The 25699-nt window shown below is 37.1% G+C and overlaps 1 protein-coding gene across 3 annotated transcripts in view; it reads right to left on the bottom strand.

Moving 5' to 3' along the window:
* The window catches only part of LOC129577052 (heparan sulfate glucosamine 3-O-sulfotransferase 5), a 79544-nt gene that overhangs the window by 24125 nt on the left and 29720 nt on the right, over positions 1-25699 (bottom strand). For all 3 annotated transcript variants that reach the window (XM_055463467.1, XM_055463468.1, XM_055463469.1), the window contains exons 3-7: positions 23820-23850; positions 8654-9328; positions 3761-3953; positions 2571-2723; positions 2148-2363 (exon numbers count right to left, since the gene is read on the bottom strand). In XM_055463467.1, the coding sequence (XP_055319442.1) occupies positions 2148-2363; positions 2571-2723; positions 3761-3953; positions 8654-8718 (627 nt within the window). In that variant the 5' untranslated portion in view covers positions 8719-9328; positions 23820-23850. The remainder of the gene's footprint in view (positions 1-2147; positions 2364-2570; positions 2724-3760; positions 3954-8653; positions 9329-23819; positions 23851-25699) is intronic.

Raw genomic sequence — 25699 nt, 5'->3', positions numbered from 1 at the left:
CCCGCTTTCATTCGCAAAACGGAGTTTTCGAGAGAGAAAGAAAAAATAGCAAATACAAATTCTTGATTTTGTACGCTGTGTGTAGCGATGATAACGCGATTGGAACAGATGGAAACAGTGTAACCAAACTGAAAATATATACAGATGTCAACAGAGCGAGAGAGAGAGAGAGAGAGAGAGAGAGAGAGGATAAAACACGAAAATCATGGCAACTCATTGGCAAACATTAATGTGTCGTGGCTTTGGCACACAGCGCCACCGCCATCCAAAGTACACTGAGAATGTTAATCAACTTATGGGAGCGTGTGTACGGTTCGTGCAAAAAGTTCAATTACATTTCAACTGCATATGTGTGCAAATAATGAAAATCAGCCCAAACTCTCTTTCTCCCCTCTCGCTCTTGCCCTCTATTCCTCTTCGCCATACACACGCACTCGGAGGATACGGCGGGAAATGAGAGCGGGTGCGCCACACCATATCAGGCACACAAAATCAAGTGAAATGAAAAGAAACATTGGATAATACCTGGGTGCCTCGGAGAGTATACACTGTACATACACACAAGTGTACGTGTAAATGAGATTCCAGAACTTGTGTGTATCGTACGATTTTTTCTATTCGTTTCGTTTTTCTGTGCATTTCCATTTTGAAATTAGAGTATTTAGCTCTCGTTGAACGCCCGTTCGGCGTGTTTACCGGAAATTTAGGCACATAATGGAAACAAGATATACATTTGAGATAGAAATTAGTGAAAAGCTATCGCCCGCTCGCTCTCTCTCTCTCTCTCTCTCTCTCTCTCATCTGGCATGTGTGTATGTGCAAGGTAATGCAACAACCTCAATACTCTATATATGTTTGAAATTGAGCAAAATTTCATTACGATTAACACAGAGAACGAGAAAAATGAAGAGCTACGCATTGCAAATTACCAACAGAGTGTGCTTCAGCAAAATAATCCCATGCATATTTCTGTTTATAATTAAAATGAAATGAGTGAAAGAGCGGCAGAGGAAGCGAGAGAGCGAGAGATGAGGAGCAAGAAAGAGAGAGAGTGAGAGGGCGCACAAGGGTGAAGAAAAGAAGAAAATGAATAGCAGCGGAAATATTTGACGTGTATTTGGATGTGGCAGCTCATATGAATGTGTCATTGCGATAAATTCCATTTCGCTTCCATTCACATGAACTCCGTGAAACAAGGGCGTATGTGTATATCGCGAGCAGATTGACGTTAATTTTTCCTACAATTTTAAATTGAAAGGAAGTCGATTTGTTGTCTAATAGCTAGTGCTCGACGATGTCTTGAACATTTTCAAAGAAAATGCAAGGCCGTAATTTTATCACCCGTCTATATACAATATTCAAAGGTTTCGTCGATCGCACCAAATGAACTGATCTAATATTAAATGGGAGGATTAGCATTTAGATCGCATGCAAATGAATTAAAATAGACGTAGAGTTTAACCGAAAATAGCCTTATCATGTAATGAAATTCATTTGTCGCGTGTGCCGCAAACAAATCGATTTGGATAATGACAACGCATTTTGAAAAGATTTTTAGACGCCGCACAAAATGAACAAGACACATTCAATGTGCACACACACAAATATGTGGATGGCGTATTTAGCTCTTTCAACTGTTGTTACTACGTTGATCAATTTGCCATTGTACCACCCCATAATGACCGTACTCTAATATTTAAGTGAGAAAAAGGCGTTCGTCGGGACTAAATGAATTACTTTTTAATAATTAACCATTTGGATACGGCCAAAAGCACACAAAAATGAACGAATAACAAGTCCTAATCCCTTTACAATCGTCGAATCATATATTTGAACACACAAAAACATGAAAATAACAACCACAAGCCATTTGCTTTAATTTCAAATATTTTAATGATCGATGAAAAATCCGTGCATATCGAATTTTTTCCAGATGTTCATTCCGATGGAAAAATGAACACATTGCTAATGGAATAGTCGTATTCCATTTGCATTTCGACATGCAACAAAGGGAGCTTAAAAAATGTATCATTTAAATGTAAGTATGATGTCGAAAAATGAATTGAAAATGGAAAACAATAGCTGAAATTAACATGATGGTGAACTGAATTGATTCGTGACAATGTGTGGCTGGGATACACACTTACCTCGGGCGTAACAAAGTAGCTGGGACTTTTTTCGATGGTGATTTGGCCACGAAACGAATGCGGCATCTTTTTTCGATACCATTCCAAGCCTTTCCAGTAGTTTTCATCGCGATCGAAGAAATGCACTTCACCGGCCGCCTTCTGTATTCGCGGATGTAGGTACAGCATCTCAAGCAGTGCTCTCGTACCGCATTTTCGTACACCGATCACCAGTGCCTGAAACGATGTGTCGGATTAATATGTACGGCGCGTGATTCATGTCATACGATATGCACAAATAATTCCAACGAAAACACAAATGAATATTTTACAAGGAATGTTCGTTTATTTTTGGTAACGCATAAAAAAAACAAGAAGAAAAAGGGATGAAATTCATATACTGGTTCAATTGACAAGTGGCAATGTTTTTGTTTTTACACTCACCTGTGGAAGCCTTCTGCTAGTTTTTGGAAAATGTATTTTACTAGGGAACACAACTGAATTTTTTATCGCAGCCTTCGCATCGTTCGGACCATAGATTTGATTCGATAGATACGAGAATCGGTCATCTGTCGAAGCACTGGAACTGGAAGCAGCCTGAAACAGCGAAATTCACAAAAAGAGAATGAGAATTTATTGGATTTATTTTGAGAGAGAATGAAATGCAATCGCACTTTTTTTTTAATTATACACGCGCTTTGAGTTGTAATCGAACCGTTGTTTCGAAACATACGTCTGCCGCATACGTTTTGATGCTTGCTTAAAGCCGATGAACGCGAAAAAAGTCGGTATTTATTAATCATGTTGAAAAAAAAATGGAACAAACAAAAATTGCTTGGAACGAATCGAAAACACCGATTGTTTGCGCCATTACACAGCCGGTGTGCGGCGATTGAGAACAACGAGCAAAGCAATGCAATAAACCAATGAGTAGTGAGAGGCGAGCGAGTGGGAGCGAGAAAAAACAAAAAAAAAACAATCAAGCAATAAAATAAATTTTAATGGGATTAGAACCGAATGCCAGACGCATTAATATAATCATATTTATTCGTCGTATACTTTTTTATTTGAATTCGTTTGTTTTTTGCATTTGTCGAAGGATCCATGCGGGTGGCATACATATCCTTCTTGCATCTACGTTCCAAATACCCACTGCATGGGCTCGCTTTGTTTTTTTTTCTTTAGTGGAACTGTTTGCGTGTGTACGCTCCCAATACACAACACACACTCACAATAACTGCAGAAAGCAATTTAAATGCGAATCGCACAATGTATATGGGCTACTTTGAATTGCAAACCGGGGCACCGTATGTGTGTATTCGCACCTCATCAAATAAATATAATTGTCAACGCGCGACGGCGACAACGGTGAACGGGTGCATATGCTTTAGTTCACTTCAATATCGAACGTTTCCATAAATCCCATTGTTTTTGGCTTTTAAAATGGGATTTTCTCTTCTCGCCGCCCCATGTGCCCTGGTTTAACGATGAGATATTTCGGTTGTGATAACGATAATATTAGTGGAAAAAAAATGAGCAAAACTGTGTGACGAAATAAATTTCGAAATAACCGCATTTTTACATGTCAATTTTACAAATAAATTGACATGATATTTGTCGGTCAACACATTTACCTGAATGCTATAGATGGCGCTATCATATAGCACGTGAAATGTCAAAAACAACGATATAATCATAATTGTTAAAAAAGCAGCAGCTAATTTTGGACGGGATACTCCAACAACGAGCACACAATCATTGTGTTGTGCAAAGGACGGTGATGAATCAAACGGGCCCACTGGCCTCATTGCCATTTTGATTAACCATCTGAAACGAGACAGAGAGACAGAGCAAAAAATTAAATAAACTTCATCGTGCAAAAAATAAAATAAAATAAAACAAAACGACAAAACAAGCAGAAACAACAATGAATTAATGACTGCACTTTTTTGTATGTATTTAACAACAGCAACAAAATTGCTTTCCATTTTTGCTGTTCTCAGTTTTTTGTACGCTTTTTTCCCCACTATATCTCACTCGTGCACGCAATTCAGCCGGATTACAATAACAACGGGAACCAAACAGAGCAAATGCATCGGTCAACTGAAACCACAGAAACGAATACAACTTATTCTGCGTTTGAAGCGGTTAAAATACTATGCTTTGATCACAACGGCCTTAGATCAGCATTCTGAAATGAGTGCAAATTGGTGGTTTCACCGATTTTGGCATTGATGTATCAAATAAAAACTGTTCACCATTATTACTTTTTTTGTACATTCCACATTTACATTCATTACAATTTGCGTTTTTTTCCTCTCAAAATATCACATTGTTGCCAAATTCACGGAGTATTTTTTTGTCCACTTATAACATTATAAAAAATATGTTGTTTTCATTTTTTTTATATTACTAATGACTTGAAATTGAAAAGATTTCGTTGAATGAAGGGCGTTTTCATGTTCAACTAATACTTCATGTTCATAAAACTCTATTGCTCAGCAATCAATAATCAAAAATAATCAAATTTCAATTTCAAAAGACGACCTTCTAATAACTATATTCGACACTTAAAAAATCAATCATTTCAGTTGAAATATCGTTTACTTTTAGGGTTTGATTGATCTCTTCAAATAACTTTTATCAATTAGTTTTCAATTAGATCTGTTGTGCCTTTTTTCTGTCGATTTTCTATACAGTTCGGCATTTCGTGATTGGCCTTAATTAACCACCTCGATTTTATATAATAATCGAATTTTCGCTTTAATTGTTGTCCCACGAACATTTATATGTACATACTTTAAACTCGGACAATAATTTATTTGGTTAAAAAATAGAAAGTTCAATTTATTATTCAAGTGTGTACTTTTCCTGTAGATTTAACTCGAAACTACGAGCAAATATTCGTCTTGCATGGGCAAAATGAAATGTTTTTCATTCCCGATGGGAATGAACCGGGCTTTACATTACATCAAAAGTCGCTCACTCACTCTCTCTCTCTCTCTCTCTCTCCCTCTCTCTCTCTCTCTCTCTCTCTCTTTCTCTTTCTCTTTTGTGGATAAACTACGCCTCTGATATTGGTCACTTGGAATGCGTTGAGTCGCATGACTTTCGCTTTTTTTCCTCTCGGCGTTGGCGATAATAAATTGAGTCATTTTTTATGTGAAAAAAAAAAATGAAAAGAGAACGTACAAAAAAGATGAAGGAGAATGGATGGCAGAACTATATTTTCAAGCATCATCAAAAAAGTTCCGGAAAATGTTCACCTGGATGGAAGAGGTTGCAGGAACAAAAATACGATGAAAAATCGGCTGTAAACATGAATATAAATGGGGTACAACAATGCTCAAGCCAAAAAATAGGACGAACTTTTCCATTTGCCGTATTGTTAATTTCAATAGATTCATATAAATTGGCCAAATTTTGTACTACATCGAATGATGAGAGCTTTACTATGTTTTCAAAAATCGATTTTTATTCGAAATAAACACCCCATCAGTCATTTAAACCTCTTTTTTTTCGAATAAACCAACGAGTATTTGTAGAGGAAAAGAATGTGGCTCAAAAGTATTAATAAAAGTCCACACCTTTTCTTGACGCAATTTGAATGTGAGATTGACGCATTTCTGGGCAAATGCCATGTTTTGAATTCGTATTTTGAAGTTCAAATTTTTGGTTGAAAAGCCGAAGAGATTCAAATGACAAAAACTTTTGTCATGAAAAAAACTCGAAATAGTACACCATGTCTACCATCTGAACATCTAAATCGATGGCCACTACAACCATTTCGATGGTTATATGTCAGTGGAAGAAAAACCTCTTTGACCAGGTTCAATGAATTGAATGGCTTCATACCTCAGTATTATCTACCAAATAAAAAACATGGTAACATAACAATGTAATGCTGAAATGATAAATACATGTTACGGCAAGTTAGAGGCCAGCCTTTTTCAGAGATTAATTTCATTCAGTTTTCGGTGAGAAAACATCAAAATTCCGAGCTTTTTCGACTTGAACGTGGGAATTTGTCCAATGAACAATGTGCACAGTTCTCATTTAGTTCTAATTAAATAAATTGGAATTTATTCATACAGTAAATCGATAGTAGAGATTGAGAAAGTTTATGCCACGTCTTACTATTTTGATGAATCTTTGCTTCTGACAGCAATGACCTTAGAATACTTGATAATATTTCACGAAATTAATGAGATTTTCCGTAAACCATCACACAAAGTGGTTGTTCAAGCGCATCCTTCTGTGTTTGTTGGGTATTTATACGGTTTACTTCGCATCTGTCGGTCATAAGACAGCCACAACTCTATTATGTAGCCGTTAATATTTCAATAAATGAAGATTTTAGTGAAGAAAAGCATGTCTCAGCTATCTGTGTCATAAATCATAGATACGGCGATAAGTTATCACGGACAGAAATTCAATTAAATTGAGTGTTGGTGTGTGTAAACACATGGAAAATCGCATGCACGCCAAATCACACAAAGTTGAGTGGCGAATTAAGGCAACAAGCACTACAATCTTAAGAATGTTTTGATATAACATGTAGTTTCACTTTATGGTCAAAGATTTATGTACCCAAATGGTGCAAGTTTTGCAGCTGATGAGTGGTCTCATGTGACGCCATATAGAGTCACCGAAGATTCAATTTCGTTGCATTCCATCCTTCGATGCGCTTTGATGCGGTATGAAAATTCTTTCCATTTCAATAAATGCAAACGTTACGCATCGTTGGCGCTTCTTTTATTTATCCTCCGTATTTTATGTGCGGCTATGGGATCAAAGAAAAGCGCGAAAGATAGAAAAATGCAAAGATTTCGAAAAAAAACCTTCTATAAGCTTTTAAACATAAAAAATCACCTCGCATTGCATGGTTATTCATGTTCAACTTTACAATCTCAATTATTCCATGTATGCAGCGGTTAACTCTTCCCGCCAGTTTAATGGTTGTTGTGGAATGTTTGAAGAAAAAAAAAACTTAATTAGTCATGATCTATGTGATGTTTCATTTTTTCGCATCCATTTATCTATCTCTCTTTTGGTCGGTTTCTCGTTGTTTCAACAATTTCATTTGTACTCTTTCGTTGCCATTTATCATATACTTTTAAACACAAATCAAGATACCACCGCTAGAAATACACATAAACTCTTTTTTGTGCGCTGGTTCGAGTTTTTTTTTTTGGAAAAAAGAAAAAAAAGATCATCTGTTGGTCGGTTGTTTGTGGTTCACCACCAGTAGACACATTCATTTCTTGCAAGTAACTTTCCACTTAACGCGAAAACATGAAGTTCGCATTATGCGGTCGCATCAAATTTTTGCACTGCTCATGATACATAAATCATTTATTGTGTGCAAGCAAACCATAAACGTGGGAAAGCCAAACTTGTGGACGCGCGACCACCACATGAACACCGAGACGGGGAGAGTAAATACGACTGAAAATAACCTTGAATGTCCTTTTTATCGTTTTCGCTAACCGTGTTTTTAATTTTGATTGTTTCACCAGTGGCCACCGACCTTATATTCACTTCGTATGACGAGACGGATGGATTCAAAATCACAGAAGACGAACACACACACACACACACACGCACACACATACGTATGTACGCAGAACAGTATGGCTGTCGTGTGACGTTTGGTCAAATGGTTCAATAGGGTTTCGATGTTTTCAATCTTGAAAAATTTTCGGCAGCTTTTAAGATTGGCTCGGTTTCTGGGGAACCAGTGTGTTCACTTCATTTTGGATTCATTCAACGTAAATGCTGCTGTCAACCAATTTCCGCGCGTTACACTGACGAAATATGCTCCATATGAAATGAGCTATCTGAACCAATGGATTGGTTATTGCCTTTTTTAATGCACGCTTCAATCATTTGGGAATCGAGCTTTTTTGCCTCTTGCATCTCCTCCCCCTCCTCCTCCTCCTTTTCCTCCTCCTCCTCCTCCTCCTCCTCCTCCTCCTTCGTCTTTTCGTCAACTGATTGAAACCAACGTCTGACTCTTGATCGTTTCTCGCTTTTGGTAGATTGCAAAATGTGTCTGTGTGTGTATGTGGTAGCAACGTGACGCATCAAAAACCATCAATCTACTTCAATTCTACTATTTGCCGCTGTGTCAATGTCGCTATTCTTCCTGATTCAGTTTTTTTTTTGCATTATTCTTTGTCACGATGCAGGAAATACATGTTCATTCTCTTTCTTCTTCTTCTTTGTTTGCCTGTGTTTCTGTGTCGTCTTTTGGGTCTGTCGTGTCTCCATAGATTGAGAACGACTCTCTAATGAAATTGTTCCATACTAAATGTGATAAATTGTGTGTCTCATGGCAATTTCAATCGTTGGAAAATCACGAACCAACTATTTGATGAATGAATCTGCGCGAGTGTGGGAGATAGGGCGAAAATAGTGGAGAAAAGTGAATTAAATCGGATGCCCGATTAAAATCAATTATTTGGCCATAGTGTGGGGGAGAGTGTGAATAGGTGGTAGGAAGAATAATATCGTGGAATACTTACGGAATATCCAGCGGTAATTTGATCGAGCAATCCTTCAATTGATCACTCCGTTGATATGATACCATCGAAAGATGATGACCAGCAATTATTCAACGGCTTTAACGTAACGTGGAATGTTGACAACCACCCAAAACTTGCCGAAATTAATCGATTTATCCTGCAGGTGATGAAAAGTTGATGTCGTTCACCAAACTCCGTGAACCCCGATTCTGGGAGAGAATCAAAACGGTTATGATGAGATTGATTCACCCACACTCTCGTCGGTCCCTTTTCTATTGCTCGTGCTCTCACTCTTACTCCCTCGTTCGCTTGGTTTTCACTTTGTGTCACTGAATTGGTCTTCGATCAAGCATATTCAAATGCGATTCTTCACTAAATGCCAATACTCTTTGCCTTTTTCCACCTTATCGTCCTCGTCGTCGTCTTGTAACTTCCGTTACAATGTGATTTCGTATTTGCTTAGATAATTAAAAATGAATGATTTTCTGAGTGCACTTTGTCATTGATTTGGTGGCTCTTCTTGTTGTTGTTGCTATTTGATTTATGTGTATGCATATCATTGTTGATGATGTTTGTCGTTTGGATGCCAGAAATAGGGACAATCAATATTCCATTCGGGAAATATCTCGTCTGGTGTTATGCGATGAAAATGTATTGATGACGCACGTCTTAACTCTGTGAATGAAACGAGAACAAAAAATAAATATATATAGAAATGCATTAATAACTACAGATTTACATTTTCGATATGTTATTAATATGTTATTGCCCGACATATTTATTATTATGTTATGTTGGGATTTTTTTTTATCTTAATAACGTTATTAAGATTCAGATTTATTAACTCAATTAATAACATATTATTAAGATGCAATGTTAATAACGCTTTTTTCGCGCATTCTTTTCCCTAGCGGGAGAGAAAACAAGCACTGTACGGTGTACACACCTATAACAATGCAGACAAAATATGGTAAATTGATCCTTTTAAGGTCGAAACTGGCGATTTTCTAAACTAATTTAATTTCATTGTGCAACAGTGCAAAAATTCATGTGTATACTCCGCAGTGAAAAAACAACTTGTCAGTACTCCGGCGAAAAAATGCGCGAAAAAAGCGTTATTAAGATTGTATCTTAATAATATGTTATTATTATAGTTAATAATATATTATTAGTGCCGAATCATAGGATTTATTAAGAAAAATCCAACATATTTCGTAACATATTATGTTATTATTATGCTGAATCTTAATAACGTTATTATTATGTTATGTTGGACGAATATATCGGCCGTTATTATTATGTTATTAAGTATAGCTAATAATATGTTATTGCCTGTCAATCTGTAATAATAACGAGCATGGTGAACACCAAACAAACGTATCAAATATTAACAAACAATAATGAGTAATGTAAATTATTTGGTAAAAATTTCACGTCAATTAACGCGATGAAATGCCACTGAACACAGTGAAGTAGAGGAATGGAGATACAGAGTGAGAGAGGCTGAAAGCTTTTAAACCAGTATAATATAAAGTCATTTGAAAAGCTATTTATTCATAAAAGTCTTGTTGGTTTGTTGATGTGCACATTCAAAAATCGGGATTATGAGCGGCTGTGCGAGTTAATGTATATTTCATACAAAAATTAATCGAGAAGAAGAAGAAGCGAATGGAAAAGTACACGCAAATATGATGTCAAGCGCAAATCAATTTGATGACAGTGGACTTTTGCTTGTTAAATGTTTAAATGAGAGCTCATCGTCAACAGATGTATATATAAGTCTGTTCATGACAACAATTCTCGTGTTTCTCATTTCAAATTTTATCCTTGTGTTTTAATTTGAATTTTAGCATAATTTTTTGCTGTTGCCACCGCCATCGTCATCGTGTCATATTCGCATTTTTTGTACGAAGAGGCTTTTGCGACCATCGACCGAACCGAATGCAATGCTGGAAGGTAAGCCCACCGCGAGAGAGAGAGAGAGAGAGAGAGAGAGAGAGAGAGAGCGAACCAGGCTCATGTTTAATGACACTAATTTTTGCAAGTAATTAAAAATATGTTTGAAACAATTGACATTTGGGAAGTTCCGTCTCATATAATGTATCCAATGTATGCATACCCGTTACGAGTTACTCAGCAGTACTTAAAAAGTGAATGAATGCGAACATTATGGTGGTGTGAACAAAAAAGTTTTTTTTTTCGAGTGCACCATTTCGATATAGGTTTTCAAATGTTTAATCACGATATCATTAACCAATCGGTGCTGGTTTTATGAGCATCGAAATCAACCGAAAATGGTCATGGCAAAGTTTACTAAATATTCAAAGATTCGTACACAGAAAATGATAGTGGTCAAAGAGAATAAAAATATGCAGTGGTGATCATTATGGATTCGTACGTGCTTTTCAGGCACGGGCCGGGCCATTCATTAAAAGCATTACAAATAAACGAATGTGAATATAGCACAGAACTTTCAAAGCGTTCCCACTTAATGATGCACACAAACACAAAAAGACCAGCAACAACAATATTGTGGATAGAAATCATCACGTTATCCGCTTTATTTTCTTGAGCTAGTCCATTGCTGGAAAATTGAATAGAATAACATATTTTTCTACAATGTTTGTGGTTCTTGTGTCTCTGGTGTGCGTGTTTTTTCTCTTGTTTTGTTGTTGTTTTTTCGTTTTTCCTCTTGAAATATCCAACATTTTTCATTAGGATTTTTTGTTCGTGTTTTTCGTTTTGCTCGATTCGTTCGTTCGTTCGTTCGTTCATTCGTTTTGCCTTTTACTATTGATTTACTAGAAATTAAAGCGTTCACTTTGCAGCAGCTATGCTTGAGTACACATTGTACGATTAGCTTCTGAAATGTATACATTATACGCTTATGTACATTGGCCCGGAGACACGAACAGATTCGTTCACTGTGTGTGACTCATTCCATCAGTCCAAAATGATTCTCTTTTTTTCGTTGTATTCTCCATTGCCTGGTAAGTGCTAGTACTTTTGCTCCTTTTTTCAGCTTCACAACGCTGTTTTTTTAGTCTGTCAGAGAAAGAGAGATAGAGAAATTGAGATGTGTTTTTTTTCTCTTTTTCGTCTTCTTTCAAATCAAACTTTCTACATTTGAATTTATTTGACAATTCATTTTTTAAATGTCATTTGTAGAAAAAACGAGAGAAATGACGAAAAATATATAAATTTAGAAGTATATAGCTAAAATGGGTGCACTGGCTTCGGTTGGGTAGCCAGCGAAAATCTTGTTTCAGACACAGAGACACATATACAGCAGCGAAGCAGTTTTATTGGGTGAGGTGACAAAAAAGTATCAAGAATGGAATACAGCGAAAAATGAAATAAAATGCATGACCCAAATGCGAATTAAGTTTCTTTATTTTTCGGTTTTGTTTGCTATCGTCGTCGTCATCGTCATCGTCATCGTTGTTGTTGTCGATGAAGAGCTACATTCGGTCCCAGTTACCATTTTCGTATGTATAAAGTGTCAGCTTGAATTTTTTTTTTGGCAGCGTTTGAGAGAAAGCAATTAATTTCATTTGGTAACAACAATGTACAAGGAATAACTTTTCTCACTGTCGCTCTCTCTCTCTCTCTCTCTCTCTCTCTTTCTCTCTCTCTTCTTGTCTCCAGTCTCGACCCAACATTTCAACGTCCTCTTTTCTACACACAAACGGTTTGGCTCAAGGTGTTTCTGCATTGCTCCATAAAGCATGTGCACACGTACATATGTCATTTGCACACAAGAGCTGTGTGCCAGTTTTAATTTATCATTTTCAATTACTAAGCATATTTGCATGTATCTGTGCGAAATATACACAGAATGGGCACCGAGTTATAAATTGTAATTTTATTTTGTTATTTATTTCTCTTTTTCTTTCTTTCTCGCCCTCTCAACCCACGTTCTCTCCTTTTCGCGCAATTGAATTTGAAGTGAATGAGAGGAGAAGGAGGAGGAGAGGAAAAAACAACAGAAATCCGATTTGTGCATGTCTCTCGCACTTTTGCGGCTTGTTGCGTGTGACCGTTGGCTTTTTTTGTCCCTTTTATCACGGATCGATATAAAACAAACGGGCACAAGCAAAGAAAATCATAATTCATTCTTTTGTCGTGCTCAATGTCAACAGAAATTAATTATAATTACAGACATTGCTGCTATTGTTGTTGCTTTTTGTATACATATTTGTGCAGTGCGCAATCAATAATTCACATTGTGAAATCCAATTGAAAGAAAATCATTAGTTGTTTACACTGCAAAATGGGTCAACGATGACGACTACCACATCGCCCTTTTTTCCTTTCTTCTGCTATTTCCGCAATCAAATAAATTGAAATGAATTAATCTAATAGGATTGCTTTTTTAAATTTCTTTTTTCTTCAATATTTTCCGACGGAAAAGGTGAGAAATGCATTTCAGTGCTAGTATGTACCCTTGTACAATGTGGATATATCATTATAGAAAATCATTGAATAGAGAGGTTAAAAGAAAACCAAAAAAAATGTCATTACTTTTGTGGATGGATAGTAATGATAATCGATCATAGGGTGGCACCATTAACAAAATTCGTTAAGTCAGAATTTTTTTCGAAATGACATTGATTTACCTATTGAATTTTGGCGCTCCCGTCACCACATTTGTCATTTAAGCTGTTTTTGGCCTTAGCTGCCACCCGATGCTTGAATCAGGTAAAATGTACTTTTCAGCACACTTATTCAGTTGTTGTTGCATGAAATACCATCCAAACAAGAGGAAAAATCTGTCGTCAAAACGAATCGAATCATATTCAATGGCTTGACGCCACTCAAAATTGTCTAGCGGCTCTTGCATTTTGCAAATGGAAGTCGAGTCAAATATATGTATATTTAGTCGACAATGCGTCAATCGAAGTGTATAAGTGGAGCAAGAAACAATGAATTAATCACACAGCATTCGTTTATTTTTCTCTATCGCGCGCTCTCTCTCTCTCTCTCTCTCTCTTGCCACAACACAAAAACACAACCGACCGAAATGTGTGCTGAAGGTGCATATAGCCGAGAAGAGCCTAATGAATAATTCATTTCTCGATTCGGTGTATGTCATTTTCCTGCATATACATCTCTCGTTAGGGGTTTGAGAAAAACAAGAATTTTAATAACACACTACACACACACAACCACAGGACACTGTAAATGCTAAACCGACAAATTCATTTGCAGTATGTATTTCATTAGAATGCTTTGTCCGCTCGAGAGAAACGCAATATTTGTGTTTCCTTAGGAGAAAAAAAACGAACTTGAGGATATGCCTAGCAGTTGATGATGGGATAAAAGAAAAATATGCGCAAACGAAAGGTGGGAAAATCGGCGTCACACAGAGGTTAAAAGTTTTAGTCTTAACAACGAACCGCAAAGAGAGAAGTAGAATGATTGAATGAATAAAATGGTGTGTGTGTGTGTATTGGAATGAGTCGTTGTTTGTTAAGTACGAATGTTTTGAATAAATTTTGCACAATTTATCGACTTGAACTGTTCATGTTAAAAATTCAGGTTAAACGCATGCAATCGAAACGAGCTGAAAACGCGCTATATAGTGCGCTCGTATTCGACGTATCCGTTCAACTGGTGTCAGTGAGTGTGTCGGTACAATTGTAACACAAACTGAATGAAACTTGAAACTTGAAACTTGATTCGGTGGCCAAACGTGAGCATGAGTTACATTTTATGCAAATAGTATGCTTTCCTCTCTGTTTGGTTCTTGTCTCTTGTGCGCGAATAGCGCAGTAGTGAACGAATCGAACAATGAGCTTATTTTTCGTCAGCATTTTATGTGTGCACCAACATCTCGACCATGATGATACAAACTAACTATTGAAATAATGCTACGTACGTCTGCATCATTTTGTGGAGAAGAGGTTTTTTTCATTCATTCGTTGCATTTGAATTAAATCAGCATTCGGTATATATGAAATGATATCATTTGTAGAAGAAACAATTGCATAAAAAATGACACTGCAGTGATTTCGACGGATCCACTCCAATGGAACAATGCATAAATTGACAATTTCATTTCGTTGAGCAGTACATTGTATATTTGAATGATTCGAAAATATGTGACAGAGAGAGAGACAGCGAAAGATATAGCAAGGAGCGAGAGAGATAGACGGATGACGACCATTTTTTCAAACATTCTGGGAACACGTGAATAAAAAAAATTGGAGAGAAAGAGATAATTTGGATATCTCATCAAATAATTCATCAAGCATGAAAATTCTTTAATTTTGGCTCGATTTAAGCCACTTTTTTCCCATTTCTCTCCAGTTGGGCCATACAATTTCATTCCATTTGAGCTTTTCATTTTCAATTTTTTTCGCTTCGCTTTGTATATAAATAATAATTTCAACTTTCATTATCGGATGCAATGATGGGAAATTCCCTGGAAACAATGAACCCTTTACTAGTAACACTCTGCATGCGTTTTTCGCTTGTGGTGTCTGAGTGTGCATGTGTGTATTTGTGTCTGAGTGCATTCGGTCTATTCGCAATTTCACTTGAAACACACTGGAAAAAGCGAAACATTGCTTGAAACTCAATCATTTCATGTGAAATCGCTGCTTATAGTCGCTTTGGTATTTGCGAGAAAAACTCATTTTTCACACTATGGTTTTTGTGCAATTTAACTCTTAAAAGTCGCTGCAGTTGCAGCTTACAATTCTTTTTAGTTTAACTTTGACTCTCTGTAAGTTTCTCACAAATAATAATAAAAACGTTGTTTTTTTTCCTTCCCAGTTGTTGTTATTATTAGTTTATATATACAAGTATGTGTGTGTGTGTGTGCGCAACGAATAAGGACAATCTTTAAGACGTCTCTCTTTCTCTCATTTGATGTAGCTCGCAGATCGTCATTAAATAAATATGGCACGAAACGGAAAACAAAGCCAACAAACACCCAAACATATATGCGGTCTCAGCATATTGGAGTGTGTACAATGTGTGTATTATTGCTGTGAACAGCGGATACAGAAAGAATGAGCGAGAAGAATCGAAAAGTTCGTATCCATTTTGGTGTATGCAAATGTATAAAGTTTTGTTACCCGCAATTTCTTTGCTCAACAAATAAGCAAAAGCCACAAATACACAGTCCCAGTGTGCACCACGGAATGGATAATTTAGATCCTTGGAAATCCGAAGCAAGTAAATATCTTACACTCTTTGCACTCACACACCTAGGGGAATATCTTATTCCTGAATCTTGTGAGATATTTGAGATATGTATTTGAAATAAACATCAATTGTATGACATATTTTCGAATATTTCGAATAAATAAATCATATTTTTGTGAATTTTGGAGATATTTGAGATTTTTCGCATTAAATCCGAATAAATACATTTAAATATCATTCAAAATTACAAATATCTACTATATTTCATACGACAGATTCTTAGAGATGAATTGGATTTTTTTGAAATATTTGAAATAATCTAAGCGTGATATTCCCCTAGTCACACACATACACAAAATATCTTCACTCATTTTCTCTCTCTATCTTTCTGCTGCCGGAGGAACACATGCATTCAAGCGATACGCGACGATACACTATGTGAGTAAGATACAAAATGAAAATGCATTGAAGTGTCTGTCGGTGCTCGGTACTTTGCCGCACACCGTATGTCTGCATATATACACCATCGAATCGTTACACGAAAAGCTGTTGAAAATAACTTAATAGACGAAACGATTTAAATGGTGATACTATTCGCTCATTAAATCATTTATAATGAATCCATATGAATGGTGGTGGTTGTGGCGGCCCTTGTTCTGTATTTGCAGATTTAAAATCGACAACGTCGACATTGGCGGAACCGAGCAGGAAGGGTAGCTTCGTCAGCTAACGACTACGAAAATTAACCATTTATAATTTAGTGGAATGGTTAAAAACAACGTTAAGGGCATTAGTGAAGAATATTTTCGAAGGTATTCCACATCTCTTTCTCTCTCTCTCTCTCTCTCTTTGCGATTAGACGATGGACAATTGATGGAAGCGACTTTCTTTTGTTCTATGCTTTAAATTGCGAGCGCAAGCAAACGAGCATGAGACGACCAACAACACATAGCACACATGCACAGGCACCCAGACAAAAAAGCCAGCGAATGTGTAGGGAAACATTAAGTAGTTTTCAAACGGCTCTGGTTAAGTATGTTCAATGTGTTTTAAATGGTTCAGCCATGCAGAAAGAGGCAAAGATGCACATATGCCATACACTGTGTATTGTGATTGTTTTGAAGGTTCTTTTGTATCCGTTTTCAGTGAACCGACGACGACGACGACGACAATGATGACGAGAGAGAGGGAGTGTGTGTGTGAATAAGCCCGAAGTTCATTCGTTATCCTTTGTGTCATTTACATTGAAGAAAAACCTTCTGCATCTTTTCTCCCGGCCATTTCGACCCGATCCCAAGAACAAAAGACGAAGAATAAGAAGTGAGAGAGTGTGTGTGTGTGTTGCGAAAATTAACAAGTTGGAAAACTCAATTTAAGGTATGACATATTTGTGAAATCAACTTCATTGCACACACACACACACACACACACACACACACACAGACAGAGAGAGAGAGAGAGAGAGAGAGAGAAACGGCACACGGCATACACACATCGAATGTACTGTTCGCAATGACGAAGACTTGTCGTAATTTTATGCACCGTATGAATGGGGTTCAGTATTCTCAAATGAATTTGGAGTTTTGGATGTGATACAGCATCTGCTGGAGCTTCTTTGTGGACTTGCCATGAAAGTTTTCTTGTGCTTTTTGCCCATTTTCTTTCGCACACCATTTATCTATCGTCCCCATTTGAGCGCATAAAACTATGGATATATATACATAAAACCATAGAACAAATCAAATGCGCAGAAAAAAATGTGAACGCAATTTTTATCGTTGCTCTTCTGGCGAATGTAGTGAATGTTATAAGTTGCCACTGTCAATTTTTCTTGCACATTCTTTCGAGTTGTGTTCATTATTTCAGCTTTTAGTTGCATTGTTCTCGGCACACAAAGTATGTCGAGCAAAAAGACAGAGCGAGCAAGGGACAGAGAGAGAGAGAGAGAGAGAGAGAGAGAGAGAGAGAGAGAGAGAAAGCTACAGCAGCATAGACTGAGTTGAAAAGATAACGAAATGGTCGTAAAAAGATAGAAAACATTATCTATACATTTCGGTTTCAAAGAGTCTTGAACGAATGGAATCGAAACAAGAAAAACGCTGACTACTCAAAGGCATGTAATATAGATTAAGGTAGTACAAGGATGGTTTCAAACCAAAATCTTGAGTAAAGAAAAACAAACCACGTGAAGAAGAATAGCGTTGAAGAAATCGGAAAAAAAGGTACAAGAGTTTAGAACCAACACACACATATACTTTCATACATACATATACAAATCAAAATTCAGAACGACGACCGAGAGGAAAATCGTGCAAAACAAAAATGAAATGGAAACACGCGCACATCGCACACGGAATACCAAGTGCAAATTTTTTTCGCCTCCCGTTCTTAGAATTTCGAAGAAAATGTTTTTGAAAAAAAACTTCTTTTTCACTTCTTTCCGACTTGTTTCGATGTATTTGTTCACCATGTTGAACGCGCGGTTGTTCGATGGGTGTTATGCTCCCCATTTTGTGTGCACTTGTCAAAAGACAAAAATGACAGCCACCACCAAAAACTGCACGCACTCACACACAGCACTTCATACTTCACTTATAAATAACGAACAGCTCGTTATATTTTGACTTTGATTGGTCTTGTTGCGAAAAATATGCGGCATCTTATATTTGTGAGTATGCAAACATTGCACCGTGGTCTACAAACCGACAATAACAACGATGAGCGGCGGATTGTCTTGGACCCGGTGGAAATGTGCATACAATCAGGGAAAATGCACAGTTACACAAGGCTAGAGAAAGGAAACGAAAATGAAAACAGTGGTGAGCAAAAAAACGAATACTTGTCTAACTAACCGTTGGGAGTGTATGTGTGTGTGTGTGTCCTAAAAGCGGCTAAAAGTAAGTGAAACTCGTCAACAGTTCCCGTTAATTGCCATTTCAAAATTTGAAGTGTATGCCGTTAAGTTACGCAACGCATACTTGAACTAATTAAATGGCACTGACTGACGCCGCTAACACAAAACTAGACTAGTGTGTACTATCCACATAGAGGGAGAAGAGGGAAAAAACCGACTACTACAACAACAACGGAGAAATGATAATTTCTTGACAAGAGTCAATAGTTGCAAACGCTTTAGAAGTCTCGTTTCAAGTACTTTTACACAATTCTACCGAATTCGGTAGATTTTAACGATATAGCCACCATTACGAGTGGTGCGATGGTCGATATGTATGAACTGCCACTGCTATTTGTGTCTATATATCCTCGACCTCGGCCTTATTCGATCGAAATGATAACGTGCTAGAGACGTGTACAAAATCTAAAGGGGAACAGAAAAAGAAGACAAAAAAAAATTGAACCAACAACATTTAAGGTAAGCATTTGAGGGATAATGCTCCAAATTAGAGTGTAAATTTTCCATCTATTTTCATCGGTATTGCTAATAGCACTAGTACATCGCCAACGAAACGACCTTTTTGTTGAGTATTCCACTCACTCAAACATTCATATATATATACATATATATGCCTCTGTATTCATTCCCCATCTACTCTCTCTATATCTTGGTTCCTCTCTTGCTTGGGTCTCGGCTTCGTGCGATCCATTTATTTTGGTTAAAACATTAATAACAAATGGATTAACACAGAAAAACTATAATGTTGACATTTTAAATGTGATAATCCATAGACGTATCCCTGTGCTTTCCAGCATCTAGCCCACCACTGACCCATATCGCACACATACACAGACACACACACATAGGCGCGTACATACCGTTCATGTCGTAATCTTTCATCTAATTTCGGTCGGACGACCGGGTGTTACAGATAGAGCGAGTGAGGAAAACTATTTTTTAGGCAAACGGAAGATGGAATCTACGGTGAAAATTACCCGCCCAAATGTGACCACATGCACCATATGATTTATGGCATCATTCGTATAGTCCAAATGGAACCATTTCCTAAGTCCATTCGACAAAAATTGTGCAATTACGCAGTGTTTTAAAATAAACCACTCACTAAATTGGATTATTATGTATTGCAATTGCAATTTTAAGTATGGCCATGGCAACAGCAAAGCATCGAAAGAAAGCACTGTGGCCATGTCGGACGCTTTGAACACATCCAACATTTAAGAGCGCCATTTTATCCAGTTTGCAGTTTTTCAATTCTCACCGGGCTATATTTCCTGAGACATTAATGGAAAAAAAGCGAAACAGTAAATTGTGAGATGTGCTGATATTAAATACTTGCATATTTCAACGATAGTTTATTGTATCTAACTAGACGAAAGATACGAAAACTTTTAATTTGATTATGCGCTAATTTTACCTCCTGCAACTTCGTTTCGTACTCTCAAGAGTTTTGCTCATTGTTAGGTTGCCGTTGCCGTTGTCCCATACTATCTTTACGCGTATTCTCTTGCACAAATTATTTTTTATTTAGATTTAAGTAAACTTTCCAAAACAAATTCAATCAAAAGGGATACAAAGCGCCAACATTCAGGCAAAAACAATTTCAACCAGCTCAACAAAGATACTCCAGAGGAAGGAGATGTGAGAGAAAAAAAAAACGAGCACGCAGACATCATCCCAAACACAAAATGGATTTTTTTGCCGAGCGGAGTTTTTGAGTGAATGCAACTTTGCCAAAAGTTCAAATCTTCAAGAAAACGTTTCAACGAAAAAAACAGCAGCAGCAGAAATAACAACAACAAAACAAACGATGAAATTCAAAAGTTCAAATGCACTATTGCCAAATCTTACGATGAATTTGTGTTCAGTGTGCCTTTTTACTTCTTCGTCTGCTCAACTGTCGGTGTGTTGTTTGCAAATTTAAGTCGAAAACAAGAAGTGAGAAACAAGAAGAATGAAAAAGAAGCGACAACATCGACTAAAACACATGCTGTGAGGCACTTAGACAGTGTTAAAGTTAATTATATTTTTAAGAGCTCTGTCCCAGCAATTTGAGAGAACGGCGAATGAGCGCAACACTTACATTTGGCATAATGGCAACATAAACACATAAAACAGACAGCTTTATAAGTACGAATTATGTATGTATTTTATGATGAACATAGTCGAGAACAGATGTTTGCATAGGGGCTCACATTTTCTCGCTGCCTCTTTATATCTGCCTCTCTCTCTTCCACTCTCTCTCTCTCTCTCCCTCGCGCTCTCTTTCACTCTTTCTCTGTCTCTAGCTGGTTCTCGTCACGATGCTTTTCCGACACGCAGTTTTTTTTGTCCTTCAAAAACGAACAAAGAACAAAAAAAATCTTCCTTTTTCTTGTCGTGCCTTCATACTCATTTATTTATTTATTCATTTATTTTTTCAGTGTGTCGTATTTAGGCAGTGACTGAGAATGAGAGAGTGTATGAGTGTGTGTGTGTGTGTGTGCGCAAGTGAGTGAACAAGGGGATGAAGAGCCAAAAAGCGCTCCGAAAACCCTTTTCCGTTTGAGTAAACAACTAACGGTGTGCAGCATGCGAATATTGTGTAGACCACAAACGCTGAAATGGTTAATAGCATAGACGAAAATGGAGAGGAGCAGCCTTAAAAGGAGCAGTAATGGCAAACAATGCCGACGAATATGAGCATAAGAAGAAAAACAAGTGGAAAAATTGAGACAGAACTCTGAGTAAATGTCGAAACAAGCACAAAAAACAGCAAGACCAGAGAGTGTGGAGAGGAAAAATCCAGTACATACACAACGACAACAACAAAGAGGAACATAACGACAGCAAGCAATCAATTCGACCAGCCGAAGTATTCTTTATTTTCATAAAAAGCACACTTTGCAGTCATAATGGGCAATTTTTGAACACTCCACATTTACATATTGCATAAATATGAGCGCATGTAATGCAGACGATACAACGATCACACAAACACATCCACACACCCGGCCTGACCTACCAACATTTACCATATTCGGGCTCTCTAACGAGAATACAACGCATGGAACAACCCCGTGCAATATATGCCGTTTTGATCGAATTGAAAAACCAGAAAACACATACCCACGCACGCACACACACACACACATGCTCTTTTTACCGTTCACCACTACTCGGTCGGTATTTAAATGAAGTGTAAATAATATTCACACATCAAATACACATGTTTGTTTTGTAGTTTATTGTGTTTGAAACGGTTATTGTTGCTCCACGCTACCAAACACACTCACATTTCTCTCTTGTGAGTGAGATAAAGAGGAAAAAATGGAAAAAAATAGAACAAACTGATCGAAAAAAGTAAGCGATAGAGAGTGGATGAATGAGGCTCTCAAAAACATCAAAAAGAACAAATCATTAAAAGTGATATTGATTGAGATTGCTTTGGCGAGAGTGTATCGCAATTTAGTGGATTGATGAATTTATTTTTTCATTTGTATGCAAAGCACACGATGCGAACAATCAATTTCTCAACGAATTAATTTGCAATCGATTCGCAGCCAGACTGACTTAATTCCAACAAAAACGAAAGTCGGCTTGCGGGCTTGTCATAATTTATAGCTTCTGCGTCTGCAACAGAATTGATGTTTTATGCTTAGTGTCGCATACACACATACACGCAAACACGGCAAAGAGGCTTGCAGGGTAAAGCATTTCGTATCGAATGGTGAAGTAGGCCACGATTTGCTAGTAATTAGCATTAATTTCGAGAGACACCACTTTCATTTTGGTTTGAACTATAAATTTTGATTAGGCGAGTCATTGTGAAATTTTCATTTTCAAACAAAGTGAATTGTGTTTCCTTGGAACCGAATCGAATGAATCGAGAGCACAGTGAGCTTTTTTCTTCCCTCGGTTGCCAAAATGAAGATATCCCGAAAATCGAAATACAAATTTGAATATGGAAAAAGAGAGAAAATCGATTGGTTGAAACAAGCGAAACCGAAATGCGCCAAAACCACCTCAAAATCTATAAAGAGAGCTCGGATTCATTGACCTTCACCGATTTTTCTCATCCACTATCCTTTCATCGTAGAAATATATTCCCTACTACGAAATCCTTTGACGTCTATCTCTCGTTCTCTTGCGCTCTTGTTCCCTTTCCACCTTTGCGAGCAATCGTCAGTTTCGTCGTTACACATGCCCGTAATTTTGTTGTTGTAGTTTGAAGGTTACGCGATGCACACAAATAGGGCTTTTGAATAAACATGAATTTGAAATGACTTGTACAAATTTGCACTGGCCATAAAAACCAAACAATGGATTTTGTCTCTCTTTTCATTGCTCTCATTTCACAGTCTATATACGATAATTCGTTTTTTTTTCTTCGGTTCTTTGTTTAAAAAATGCATCAGCTATAATTTATAATAGTTGCTGGCATTATCGTGATATCGACAATGGACGACCATTGAAGATCTATTGTGAGAGAGTGAGAGAAAGTGGAGCAGCATGTGAAGACCGGAATGGAATGAATTAGGCATATTTTGTGGTAGTTTGACATTTGAGCATAACCAATTCCATTTCGGTAGCTTGCAACTGCATCGATTTTCCATTTTCGATAGCATAATAAATTTGCTTTGTTTAGATCATTATCGCAGGCTTTTTTTTCTGTCTCGGTTTCGGTTCAATTTGCTTTTGTGTTTCTTCAGCATGATATAATGCCACGAAAGACGTTCCACTTCGTGCAGCTCGTACGGATTTAATCGAATTTATTTTTGGGTGAGCTTTGCCTCCACTCCCCTTTCCTCTACATTCTTCATAATCATCGCACGCCACCGCCGTCGCCGTCACTGCTACTTTTGAATGCGAATCATTGGTGAACAGTTCAGGGTGTTCTCTTTTTTTCATATTCTGTTCGGTTTCCCCGTTTACACAGAGAGAACCTCGTCGTGGCACTTGATAATTTTCCGCCGTTTTAACAATCGTTCAACGTGTGTTGTTGCAAGAACGAATAATTTAAAGCGATAAAAATCGATGAATTTTATTTAGTACAATGCCGAAAGCAGTTTCCACTTCATTATCACAACACACAATCAGAAGGCATTATAGACTTACCGTTGCACACAATATGGTTTTAATTTTATTCCTGAAAATAAAGAGAGAAAGAGAGGTCATTGAGTGTGTGTGTATACTGTATATGTATGGGTATATTTACAAACAAAAAATACACTCCGAAACTGAAGCGGCAAAAGTATACATAGAAATATCAACATATGCAAACTATAAAATGAATTAATTGTCGGAAATGAAATAACAATTTTACATTTTGTGTGTGGAAAAATGGGCAAAAAGGCAACAATTTCCAAAACTGAATTAATGAGCATTGAGCAGCAGTGCCAACTGTTGTATGCGTGCGTCGTGTGCATGATATTCTCAACCGAACCGAATCGATTTCATTTGACACGCCAATTCACGGGTGCATTCAAAATATACCGTTCAAAAAAAATAAACGCATTGTATTTCATATTGTTTTTTTTTTTCAATTTCATTTTTTCACTCCTCTCTCTCTCTCTCTCTCTCTCTCCGATGATAATATGAATGCAATCATTTGGATTTGCAATTAAAAAATGCCACTTTTCCATCCATGCAGCAAAAAAAAACGCACGTTCGAAATTCTTGCGAACAAAAGTCCGAAAAATTAATTTGCGTTTATCACTTTTCATATGTACGTTAAAACGGTATTTTAATTCATTTACGGACTAAATCGTATTTATCATAAATTAAATAATTTGCATATGGCCGGCCATTTCTTCTGGCTAAATGTATTTAAAGCGAGAGAGAGAGAGAGAGACGGAATGAGATAGGGAGGTAGAAATTCACCAGATTGGTTGTCCGAAGAAAAAAACATTTTCCACTACGAATTGAATCATTGAAAAAGCTCGAAAAAAGCAATACGATATTTATGTGTGTTTTTCTTCTTTCGAACAAAAAAAACGAATGCTTTTGGAAAATTGAATGTATAAATTCATACACACGAATACACACATATTATTTCGGCCGAAAAAAATAGTCGAATGTTATACGTCACTTGTAGGCTGGAATATATATATAATTTAATAAAGTTGTACATGTTCGAGCAGTTTGAGTGTGTGACGACATTGTTCAGGATTTGATTTGGATTATTCAAAAAAGCGATGTGGATTTTTTGTATTAACAAAAAATACAGCGTCAGTATGCTTCACCACACATTCGGCAATGGAATCGTACAATAGCCCAGAGAATGAGGCAAAGATAGAGTTCGAGCGAGAGGGTGGGCGAGGAAAAAAGTGCGAAAGAGAGAGAAAAAAAATCGACAAAAAAATAATGGAATTTTTGGTTGTTGTTCCTGGGGCCTGTTCACAAACGTTAAATGCAACAAACGCTATTGTTCACTTGAATCGGTTGTCGGCCGCGTAGTACCATGAATAAAATAATTGTCCAAAATAAACTAGCGCTCAAGTCCGATTACAACAATTTTGACAGAGACGAGAAAAAAAGCCCCGAAAACCGAATTTGAGAGCGAGAGAAAGTACGTGTGAACCGAAAATTCATGTGGTGTGTGCCTGTACGCAGTGAGAAAAAAAACTCTAACGACAGCTAAACATATGAAGATTGACGTTACACGTAGGGAATAAAAACAGACGAAAACCTGATGGCGGAAAGCAGCCGCCGCCACCGTCGTCGTAGCATCAACAGCAGAAGTAATAGCGGAAAGAAGAGCTTTTCCTTTTTTGAAATAAGGATAAGGAATTTATGGGCCACACGAAGTTCAGCGCAAGTAATCGTAGGTATAAATAAATACTGTTAAGTGAAATGCTTGTTGTTGCGGTTGAGTCAGAGCATTCTTCGGAAATCCACACGGAATTTCGAATGCATGAGCATCCTCTACATTTTACACAAGTGAGACAAAGAGAGAGAGAGAGAGAGAGAGAGAGAGAGAGAGAGAGAGAGAGAGA

Source organism: Sitodiplosis mosellana, unplaced genomic scaffold (assembly GCF_009176505.1).
Source record: "Sitodiplosis mosellana isolate CC-2019 unplaced genomic scaffold, AAFC_SMos_1.0 Smas_scaffold_6197, whole genome shotgun sequence".
Classification (NCBI taxonomy): domain Eukaryota; kingdom Metazoa; phylum Arthropoda; class Insecta; order Diptera; family Cecidomyiidae; genus Sitodiplosis; species Sitodiplosis mosellana.
Note: the sequence above shows the minus strand (reverse complement) of the source record. Positions and strands in the feature narration are given on the sequence as shown.